The sequence below is a fragment of the Schistocerca gregaria genome, chromosome 1, assembly GCF_023897955.1.
Source record: "Schistocerca gregaria isolate iqSchGreg1 chromosome 1, iqSchGreg1.2, whole genome shotgun sequence".
Classification (NCBI taxonomy): Eukaryota; Metazoa; Arthropoda; class Insecta; order Orthoptera; family Acrididae; genus Schistocerca; species Schistocerca gregaria.
The window spans coordinates 109,398,232-109,410,460 of record NC_064920.1 but is presented as its reverse complement, the minus strand read 5'-3'; the positions used below and the strand labels follow the sequence as shown (position 1 = coordinate 109,410,460).

The following is a 12,229-nucleotide window of genomic DNA, read 5'->3' as shown; positions in this document are numbered from 1 at the left end:
GAAAATCAAGAGCTCAGATGGAAACCCAGTTCTAAGTGAAGAAGGGAAAGCCAAAAGGTGGAAGGAGTATATAGAGGGTCTATATAAGGGCTATGTTCTTCAGGACAATATTATAGAAATGGAAGAGAATGTAGATGAAGATGAAATGTGAGATACAATACTGTGTAAAGAGTTTAACAGAGCACTGAAAGCCCTAAGTCGAAACAAGGCCTCGGGAGTAGACAACATTCCATTAGAACTACTGACGCCTTGGGAGAGCCAGTCCTGACAAAAGTCTACCATCCAGTGAGCAAGATGTAAGAGACAGGCGAAATACCCTCAGACTTCAGGAAGAGTATAATAATTCCAATCCCAAAGAAAGCAAGTGTTGACAAATGTGAAAATTACCGAACTATCAGTTTAGTAAGTCACAGCTGCAAAATACTAACGCGAATTCTTTACAGACGAATGGAAAAACTGGTAGATGCAGACCTCGGGGAGGATCAGTTTGGATTCCGTCGAAATGTTGGAACACGTGAGGCAATACTGACCTTACGACTTATCTTAGAAGAAAGATTAAGAAAAGGCAAACTTACGTTTCTAGCATTTGTAGACTTAGAGAAAGCTTTTGACAATGTTGACTGGAATACTCTCTTTCAAATTCTGAAGGTGGCAGGGGTAAAATACAGGGAGTGAAAGTCTATTTACAATTCGTACAGAAACCAGATGGCAGTTATAAGAGTCGAGGGACATGAAAGGGAAGCAGTGGTCGGGAAGGGAGGGAGACAGGATTGTAGCCTATCCACGATGTTATTCAATCTGTATATTGAGGAAGCAGTGAAGGAAACAAAAGAAAAATTTGGAGTAGGTATTAAAATCCATGGAGAAGTAGTAAAAACTTTGACAGAATTACAATGTCATCGGCAAACCTCAGACAGCAAAGGACTTGGAAGAGCAGTTGAATGGAATGGATAGTGTCTTGAAAGGAGGATATAAGATGAACATCAACAAAAGCAAAACGAGTATAATGGAATGTTGTCGAATTAAATCGGGTGATGCTGAGGGAATTAGATTAGGAAATGAGACACTTGAAGTAGTAAAGGAATTTTGCTATTTGGGGAGCAAAATAACTGATGATGGTCGAAGTAGAGAGGATGTGAAATGTACACTGGCAATTGGAAGGAAAGCGTTGCTGAAGAAGAGAAATTTGTTAACATTGAGTATAGATTTAAGTGTCAGGAAGTCCTTTCTGAAACTATTAGTATGGAGTGTAGCCAGCATGGAAGTGAAACGTGGATGATAAACAGTTTAGACAAGAAGAGAATAGAAGCTTTCAAAATGTGGTACTACAGAAGAATGCTGAAGATTAGATGGGTAGATCACAAACTAATGAGGAGGTATTGAATAGAATTGGAGAGAAGAGAAATTTGTGGCACAACTTGACTAGAAGAAGGGATAGGTTGGTAGGGCAATATTCTGAGACATCAAGGGATCACCAATTTAGTATTGAAGGTCAGTGTGGAAGGTAAAAATCATAGGAGACAAATAGATGAATACACTAAACAGATTCAGAAGGATGTAGGTTGCAGTACGTGTTGGGAGATAAAGAAGCTTGTGCAGGATAGAGTAGCATCAAACCAGTCTCAGGACTGAAGACCACAACGACAACGACATTAAGTCATTGTTATCAACTTAACATGTTAGTCTGTCAGTAGCTTCTCTTATATGTTTTTATAATGGTTTCCTCTGATTTTCCTGTAACTATAACGTTTGTATTATCAGCAAATTGAAATATTTTACTGCTGTCATTACTTATGTTTAGGTCATTTACATGGGGTAAGAACAAAACAGGACACATCACTGATTCTTCTGGCACGCCATATTTACATCAGTTGCTTGGAATTGTATTTCCCAATGACATTATCATTATCCTTCTCCTGATCTATTTCCACATATTGTTCCCTGTTCTTAAAATAAGACCTGAACCAGTTGTTAGCTGTTCATCTGATGCCAAGATTTTTCTAGCTCGTCTAGCAATTTATCATGATTTATGGTGTCAAATACTTGTGACAAATCTAAAAAATGCAAAATGTTTGCAGTTTCTCTAATGTTCTAGTGGCGGACATTTGGGAAAACATTACATGCTACATTTTGAGCAAGATGTCACCTGTCTGAACAATATATTTTGGGCATGTATCCAGGATAGCATTATTTCTTGTTCAGTCATTTTGACTGAGAACTTTACAGCATTCTTTAGGGTGAGCCACTCACAGAATGCCAACAGATGTGTTCGTATTTGTTTCACAGTATTGTGTAAAAGTGTTTAAATTCCACCAATGGCTCACCTTGAAGACGGCTGTAAGGTTATCAGCCAGAATATCTGTACAAGAGATAATACTATCGTGGCTCCTTGCCCAAAAGATGAAGAAAAATTCTATCCACTGGAAAACCCTCATAAAACACTTTATTTATTAGGTCTGCATATTACTGAGTCTAATCTATTGCTTTACAGATTTATTCTTTGTGCAGAAGTGACAGTCCTGCTACATGATTATAAATTTCATTTCAGAAGAGAATAACGATTTTATATTATTCTCAATACAACCCACCTCTCACGTGTCTGAAATTGTAGCAGAAGATAGATAACTTAAAAATAAATGATTTAGATGGTATCCCTTCTTGCAAGAACATTTTTGTTTTAATAACAAAATATGCATGGGATTAAACAAAATAAAGTTTTTCAGGAAGGCACACTTCTTAATTCATTTTTTCTTTTATGCAACCTCATAAAAGTAAATGTTTTACATTTTACTTTTTCTGTAACTAAACCCTAAATACATGTTTCATTATTAATTTCATATACCTTTCATGATCTTTTTAGTTCTTATCTTCTCAGATCTGTAAAATCTGTTGAATTTATCATGCTAAACTTAGAACCAATGAGAGTTAATTTGTATGCTGTTTGTACTAATTAGTTCTTACAAATGATCTTGCAATTGAACTGCTCCAGTACGAGGTATATCCAGTAGTGCAGTGAACATGAGTGGTGCCTTGGCCATGGCACTTCTTTTTGCCTCTGCCCCCTCCACTACCCTGCATCAGTGCCAGTTGTGTGACACAACACTTTTTTGGCGCCCCTTTCCTCCAAAAGCACACTCTGCGACGATGACTTTTCCAGAATATCTTGTTTATCTTGGACACTGTTTTGCGTCCATCTGCAGGTGGTGTGCAGGGCATGATGATCACTTTGTCTCCCCCCCCCCCCCCCCCCCCTTTTCTTGCTGAGCCACTGGCTGTCATGTTTAGCTGTCTGCCAATATGCCTCAACAAAAACAGTGTTCCACTAGACCACTGCAGCTTAATGCTAGGTAACCCTCAGTCTCCATGGTCTTTGGTGATAGCAGAGGGAAACAGCAGGTTTGGCCTATGCCAGCAGCCACCTCCTTGTTTCACAAAGCTTTAACTGACATAACAGCTGACAGCTGTCATGGCAATGTTATGGCACATGGAAAATGTCAATTAACAAGTAATTTTAATCAGCTGTCATTAATGTGATGTCAGATGTTTTACACGCAATGTAAATAACTAAAGCAGACAACCATTATTTTAGAAAAAAATTTTGGTGTTAAAACTAATAATTGGCAATACATAAACAATTAGTATACTGTTAATAAATACAGTTTGTGGAATATGCAGTACTTTCAAAGAACAAACTAGGTGAGTGGTATTTGTTAACCCTGAATTTTGTGCCTATAAAGTCAGTGTTTGCTGTATCAATTAAAAGTAATTCATTTTTTTTTCTGCATCTGAAACTAAGAGAAGCAACTTTTTCAGGCAGAGTTGCTGAGTGGAAAAAATGATCCAGAACTTCTTTTGAGTTTAGAAGGATTTGTGAAATCTGTACCATCATCAGTGATTTCCAGTCTTGAGATTGGAGGTCTAAAGCAGGAAATGCTGTTTAATTTAATAACTAATATTGTCACTGCAGCTCACGCTCAGGATGTGACTTATCTTCCTGTGCCAACTCGGATGCAAATTTTGACAGTACTACAAAAAATAAGACCTTACTTGGGTAAGTAGCACCAGTCACTGAGATGTAATCAGCAGAACTTGTATACTGGTTTAAACATCTTACTAGTAACTAAACAGTTTTTGTTTCTTAGCTGAGAGAAGCATTCTGGAAAGTATATATAAGAGTGGAAATCCAGGTCATTTTTTCACATTTATATCACCTAAGGAATTATTGGAGATAGAAAAGAAGCTGAGAGGCACCCTATCAGATGTTTCTTTTGAACACTTTGCACAGGACTTCAGTGGACTACCACAAAATACAGTAAGTTTTGTGATAAATTAACTTTATTCTAAATTCATTCATTGATCTTAAAATTTAAGTGATATGCATCAGCTTTCAGTTCTCCTGGGGAGTATCAGATCTAAAATATTAGAGAGAAATGATTCTTGGACATTGAATTCATTAACTGAATTAAATCAGTTGATCCTTGGAATGACCTGCAATGATGTTGCTGTTATTGATACTCTTGACATACTTCAGATACTTCAACTGTACAACAAATATGTCAGACTTGCAAGAATGGTAAGTTCTTGAAGAGTAAAGAGTCCTTGGAGTGCTATAATAGTTTTGTAAAGTATAAACATAAAAATGTGCTGAAACTATTCTATGTTGCATCAGTAGCTACTCCCCATTTTTAATGCTCCCAGCTGTGATTATGTTCCCAGCTGTGATTATGTTCCCAGCTGTGATTATGTTCCCAGCTGTGATTATGTTCCCAGCTGTGATTATGTTCCCAGCTGTGATTATGTTCCCAGCTGTGATTATGTTCCCAGCTGTGATTATGTTCCCAGCTGTGATTAATGTTCGAACTTAAATATTTTTTATCTATTAGTCTAACATTGTTAAGAGCATTGTAGTTACAAGTTTGTTCTTTTCTACAAAGTGAAATTGCCTGGATTAGGATCTATTCCCATGTCTCAAATTCTAGAGATTTTTGTTTGCAGACAATCCAGTTACTTAATTCTGTTACTTATCAGAACTACTATTATGCATTTCTGTTGTTATTTCAGTAACAGAGATTGTGTGTATGATTACTTCTCCACTACATCATTAGCACAATCTGTGTTAAATATGAAAAATGTCAGTAGTAAGTCTCAGATTTAAGACTCTGCTTTGCATCTGCTACCGGGATTGATTATGTAGCTTTACTATGGAGTTGCAAATAATGGAAACAAAGTGAATCAGTGAACTGAGGAGTAACACTCTTCTTTCGGATGAAGTTATAAGTGGTGCTTTAAGAGTTAATTAGGCTGCTAAAGAATAAATTTCTTGTAATTGCAAAACTGTGTACATTATTCCCAAGGACTGATAAAAAGTAAGTAAAAGCAAATTGAGAAATATACAGTAACTACATTTGAAATTTGTGTGACGACAGTAGTTCCCCAAATTATTTACAATAGGAATTGTTGGTCCTTAAGCGGCTTCAAAGTAAGATTTTATGTTATGTAGATGTCAAAAATTGGTCTGTAGACCAGATGCTACAACTTTGATGTTGGATATAAAACAGCTAAAAGGTACTGATAAGTTACACTTAGCCTAATTCTAGTGAACATAAGGATCTTGTGCAATGTTTTTGATAAGACATATTGTGCTCATACCAAGAGGAGCAAGAAATAGCCTTACTAGCAACACAAATGGAGCATAATTTAAAGCATTCGAATATTCTGAGTGGAATAGGAATAGCCAAAGCACTTGATCAATAGGATCAACGATATTAATGTCATTCACACTCTAATTATGGTATGGTAACACGTGTCCCTACAAAGCAGTGTGTGTTCCTAAGCCATGGCTGATGGAGTCCAGTATCCTGTACTGATGTCAGCACAGCAGCTGGCGCTAATGAGCAGGCTAAAGGTTTGATAACATAAATCCAGAACAGGATGGGAGCTGCCCTAAACTTATGCATTGCATAGTTCTGTAGGCCTATTATACCAGCAGGCCAGGTTCAGCATTCAGCACACCTATACAGCATCAGACATGACAGTCCACTTGAGGAGACAGTGTAAGCTGTTCGCAGATGGATGAGAACTCACCAATATAGTATGTGAATGGGTCAAAATACACATGTTGTGGTCAGACATTTCCTAAAGCAGAGCTACCAATAGGACATGCCTCTCTAGCCAATGGGAGGCAAAACAAATGCATCGCTCTTTCTGCAGCCATGAGTCTGCTGTTGGTTTATGCAGCCTCTTCTCTGGATTACGTAGCTGCCAGTCAGTGAAGAAGAAGAAGAAGAAGATTATTATTATATTTTAGTAATATTGTTTTATTGTCTAATGATGTCACATGGTTCCTCAGTCTGCATCATGACGAATTAATAGTTTCCTAGCCTAACAGAGGGTGGCCCCATAAATTGGTGTACAGGAGTGCTGCAGCCCAGTATCAGTAAGAGTTGGATGCCTTCCAATAATCTGGCACACTAATACCAGCCAGAGAGTAGTCAGAAGCCTTTAATATAAATTCTCAAAGGAAAAATTGTACTGTTTCCGATGTCCAGATTAGGACTTGCACTTTGAGGTGACCTTGTATAGACAAAGACAGAGGATTTAACACAGTTCATCATCAATAGTATCTTGTTCAGATGTTTGAAACTTAGTGCTCTGTCGCAGCAACATCTAGTACTCATAGAAAATACCATCACACAGCAGATGATTGTTCAGTGGGACAGTGGTTAATAACTCACAGGAATAAAATGCAATTCTTATTTTTGCAACTGTGGGTATTGAGCTATTCTTGTAAGTAAAATTAGTTTGATTCATACTGCGCATATTGTACAAATAGGGGCAGTATCACTGCTAAGATGATGGACACTCTTACAGTGTGTGTTTCTAAATTACTGAATGAGAAAGAACAGCAAAAAATACTAAATGAATGGCTAACTCACAAAGTGCATTCATTATTGTCAGAGCAGCTGCCTCAGTCAGGTCTGTGGGAAACTAAAACAGTAGTAAGTGCTCCTTTGTCATTAACTGATCCTCTAGCCATAAATCTGATAAGTCTTTTCTCCAGGCAAACAGAGGATGATGATGTGTTTATAGATTCTGTATTAGCTACAGCTGTGTAAAGTAGCTGGTCAGATGAAACATGATCGCAGATGGGAAAGTTACATATTGCAAGTGAGGAGAAAACCTATATCTCATACCAAGAAGTACTTTACAAAGTATCCACGCACAGTGTGTTAGCAGAGAATTTGCATTGAGAGTATAAAAAACAAAACAGTAAATGATTTTTTTAGGGAGAATCTCAGTAGTTTCATAAAAGACAAATGAAACGGTGGAGTCATTTTCCTACAGAATACACAAAATTACTGCACAAATCTGTGAGCTGATGCACAAACCAGATTCAGATAGGGTTCCTCGAAGAAGCAGAATATAGCCTGTTGGATCTGTTTCTCACAGGGACCCCACCCCGATTTTTTCATGATAGGTATGGATGGGAAACCTTGTGGATTTAGCCACAGCATTTCATGTTGCTACACATTTAAATGAAGCAGAAAACACAACTAAGAGAATCACTGAACATAAAATACTAAATACTTAGATATGGTGAAGAATGTTACTGTTGTGGTCAGCAGGGGCATTTGACAGTGCACAGACACCAATTATGATGATATAATTGCCAACAACAGGGCATAATGCTCAAACTGAATCCAGGAAACATGATGAGCACAATTTTTTTTAAAAAAAAGCAGCAGTTAAACACCATTGGAAATGTTCATTACATCTGGAAGTGTTCCCAATAACTATCAGCTCTGTAAACATGCAGACAGATTGATTGTTGCTTGATAGCTTGGATAAATTTTATAGAAACTCAGCTGGACTTCATGGACAAAAAGAGATTGAAAACGAGAAGGTACAGACTGTATGCAATAGGAAATAACAAAGTAGATTCAGTGGGACAACACAGCTCAAGTTCAGAATAGGAAACACATGGTTTCAGGAGCAAATTGAAGTGTTGCCAATTGTGGAGCAAGGATTTTCTGCAATACTCTGATTAGACTTAATAGTCAGGCATCATGCTGAACCTTTGGCAACAAACAGTTTAACTCAATGGGGATTCATTTTTGATGTGTGCAACAGTTACAAATGTTTGTGTCACTAGGCACACCTATTGCTATGTTGGTACCAACTACCTATGTACAAGCATGTTATTTCACATGGCAGAGCATGTACAGCAAAGCCAGTAATGGTTGTGTTGCATCTCGGTGTTCCACAACAAGCCTTACTCTTAATAAAACCTGTGTCAAGAAATGACATGTTTGTTGGTACCGGTTGACGTAATAGATTGTATTGGCGATGCTGCTGACTCTGGACTAACAGTTGGCCACTACAGTGTTGATCCCAGACACATGACGTATATCAGTGGTAAGCTGAGAAATAAACATGTGCTGGTTGTGTTGTCTGGGGGAATAGTTCATGTCATTCTGACGGAATGCTTATGTTAGTAGCTTGTGATCCATAAAGATAACAGCCATGTGCTTCTAGTTGCAGTCTGAAGTACTTGACAGATTTGTAAATGGCCAAAAGTCCTGTGTCATATGCGTTCCAAAGTCAACTTGCGTGAAAAAATTGAGTGGCTGCCAAGTGTCACTACATTGTTGTAACACAGCACTGACTGCGGCCTGGCTAGTGTCAACTACTAGTGCTAATGTGGCGGTAGGATCTGGATGTGCCAGCAGAGCTGCATTGGCGATGCTTTTCTTGGCCGCTTCAAATGCGACAGTCATTCCGTGAGTCCAAGTTATGGGCGCGTTATCCTTGGCTTTCAGACCAGTTAGTGCTGCGACTAAAGGTTCCTGTAGCTCAGCACAGTGTGGTAAATGGTGGCGGTAAAAAACCATAGTTCCTTGGCTGTAGTGGGCCTAGGAATGCCCAAAATGGCTTTCACCTTCTCATGTAGTGGTAGCCATCCTGCCGCAGAAATTCTATGTCCAAGAAAGTCTACTTCAGGTTGACCAAAGACACATTTTGAGGTACTGAGCACGATTTCGTTGTGTTCCAATCGCTTGAATACTTCGGTTAGATGGTGGCAATGTTGCTCACGTGACGATGAAAAAACAAAATGTCGTCCAGGTATGCAAACGCAAAAGGCAAACCCTATAGCACAGAATCTATGAAGCGCTGCCATGTCTGTGTGGCATTCCTCAGTCCAAATGTCTTGAATAAACCAAAAGGAGTGATGATGGCCGTCTTTGAATGTCATGTTTGGCTACAGGTATGTGTGTAGGCCTTTACACAGTCTAACACAGTGAACACTACTAAACCACTCAATGTGTAGTTGTAATCGCTCAACAAAGGTACGGGATAATGATCAGGTATTTTCCGGGTGTTCAGGGCTCTATGATAGCTGCACGGCCTCCATGCACCCCCCTCCTTTGGCACTAGAAGTAATACTGAGGACCAAGGGCTGTTGGAAGGCCAGATTACACCTTCACACAACATACAGTCAAATTCTGCCTTTGCTATTTTGAGGCGATCTGGGGCTAAACGTCTCAGCCTGCGAGAGGTAGGGGGTCCATCAGTAGTCTCAATATAATGGACAGTGGCCAGTGGTGGTGTTGACCAGATGAGATTTCCTTACGTCAGGCAGCAGGTTGCAGTGGGCAAGGAAGTCGGCTCCGATGATTGGTTCGAAGAAGTCCGCGACGGTAAAGTCACACGTGAAATCGCGCCGCAACCTGACGTCGAGTTGCAAGCGCATCGTGCCATACTTAGTAATCCGGGAGTTATTAGCAGCAGTGAGACAAATGGGTGTAGACGGTCACTTCTGACATAGCATGTTTTGAGGAAAGATTGACAAGTCAGAACCAGTGTCTACTAAGTATCTACTAAGTACTTACAGTTGGAACGTCGATCACTTACAAACAGGCACCTGGATGTCTGACGCAACTGGAGGTGGCGCTCACTTCCTATTGCTGCTGCCGTTTGGGTAGGTGCAGGGTGTCATACACTTATGTGCTTGCTCACCAAACTTGCGCTGGTACCAACAGACTTTGTGTTGTCCCTGTCATAGTCGAGGCTGTCAATGATTGGCTGCGTGAACGACGACGGTATCGATGTCATTTGCTGCTGTCAGTGTCGCGGCAGTGTAACAGCTCACTGATTTGCTGTGATAAGAAGTCCATTTTGTTGGCGAGAACATCATAATCTGTCCGCAAGACAGTTGTCGCCGAGCAGGCGCACGCCATGGTGGCGGAGCTAACTATTGATGGCATCATTGCCTCTTGGATCTTATCGGTTAATTCGGCCACTGCATCTAAAGACATGCCTTCACTGGTGGTGGTAACTGGCTGCTCCAGATCATGTGCAGTAAGCTGTCCGGGACTATACCTGTCTACTTTACTCCAGATGATGTAGGTACTGTGAAGGTTTCTTATTGCCAATTTCCTCTTGGGTAAGCACCTGCCGGATTCTTTTTCTTGCAAAGCGGACACGCACTGAATTAGTACTGCTTTCAATCAGTTGTAGCTGTTTGTTCCCAATGGGCTAATTATGTCGTCTTGAACCTCAGCAGTGTACTAGTGATCTAGTTGGCTGATCACCAACGCGAATTTCATGGTATTGACCGTGATACCGGCGTAGGAAAAATTTGCTTCTACTTGTGCAAACCACAGGGATGGATTGTGCAGCCAGAAGGGTGGTAGTCGCACCACTAGACGTGCCACAGAAGTGTTTGTTAGCTCTGGTGGATTCACCATCTCAATTTCTTCAAGGACTTCTTGTAAATTCAGCGTGCATGCAGGAGATCATCTCGAGGTCACCACCTTGTCAGTACCGGTTTGAATTACTGCAATCAACAGTTTAACATGTGCATGTGCTTGTAGGCTGAATAAGAGAAGTAGGCTTGTCTCAGCTTGATGGAATAATTTATTAATGGAAACCCTGCAGTTGGAACAGACAATAATGCACTGCAACCAATAACTCATGTGAAGGTGTGAGAAAAGTTCAGTACAGTAAATTACTCTGTATCTAACACACTTGGATTCACGCTTTTGCCACGGAGTAGAACATGGAACAGAAATAAACAATCAGTGAATAAAACATAGAACAAATGTTGCTGTGTATATCGTCTCTGGCGTTCTGCGGGAAAGTTTTGCAGCACTGTACTTTCAAACACCCGAGCATGTCACGGCGCTGGACGTTGACAGAAGACGCCACAATGTTGCATGAACAGCAGTGTTTCATACAAAGAAGTTTAGCACATACTAGGGAAATGAATGGTAAAGTTTGGTGCCAGTAAACCTGGATAATTTCAGAATGAAGTCTTCTGGAGGGATTGGCAGTAGCTACACTAATTCCAATTGAAGAAGACATCAGTGGGTCAGAGAGAGCACAATGTTAAGCAAACTGTCAGCACATCTCTGTTGTGTAACATGGTTAGTCATTTCAAGGGCAATGATCAGTCATTCATGAGTGAAGTCATTGTTAGTACCACCGCCAATGCTGCTGCACCACCAGGGGGCTCATAGTTCTTTCATGAGTTCACAGTTGGTGCATGCTGGGCCAAGAGCTATTGCAGCCCATTCTCTCTTCCCATGCTGCATTTCCTTTAAAAAACCCTCCTTTCGTCATCCTTCCCTGCTGCCCCCTTCTTCCCTCTCTCTGTTTTCTTATTTATATCAAACTGGCTGTCCTCCTGATTTCTTATATTCCTTGCAGCTTTGTTCCTCTTGTCTATTCTTTCGTCCTTTTTGGCGTTTCTGGTCCCCCCTTGGGTCTGATATCCATTTCAAAATTTTCTGACTTCAGTGTAAGCCATTAGGGGAAGAACTTCCTCCCTAGCATCTAGTGTGTATTCCTCCCCACCCCCAACTTTCCCTCTCCCAGCCCTGCTGTAGCCCCAACCCCTCCCCCCTGCCTACTATGGCACCAGAATGTGTAGCCAGTCTGTGTGGCGGGACTGTTATGTACCCATATGGCTGAGCCACCTGCCAACACAGGAATCACAGTACTGATACCTGAGCTGTTGCCTCCCCATGTATGCCAAGGAGTGATTTCTTGTCACCATGGAGCATCAGAACTCCTGGCAATGGCTGTTGTGCCAGGTGGACCTTGCTGTGGCTGGGTGGTATCCATGGTGGGGAGCTCTTGATCAAAGTGGGTGGTATCCTGCTGAATGTTTGCATGAAAAGTATCAAGCTGCAAAAATGTGGCGGTTGTCAAATGGCTCTTTGAGTGG

General features: G+C 40.4%; 1 protein-coding gene across 5 annotated transcripts in view; it reads left to right on the top strand.

The window, feature by feature from the left end:
* Nucleotides 1-12,229, top strand: part of LOC126334603 (uncharacterized) — a 150,643-nt gene that overhangs the window by 103,075 nt on the left and 35,339 nt on the right. For 3 of the 5 annotated variants that reach the window (XM_049997004.1, XM_049997029.1, XM_049997012.1), the window contains exons 10-12: nt 3,814-4,051; nt 4,143-4,312; nt 4,385-4,573. In XM_049997004.1, coding sequence (XP_049852961.1) covers nt 3,814-4,051; nt 4,143-4,312; nt 4,385-4,573 — 597 coding nt within the window. The remainder of the gene's footprint in view (nt 1-3,813; nt 4,052-4,142; nt 4,313-4,384; nt 4,574-12,229) is intronic. The other 2 variants (XM_049997019.1, XM_049997038.1) reach the window with 1 other exon arrangement.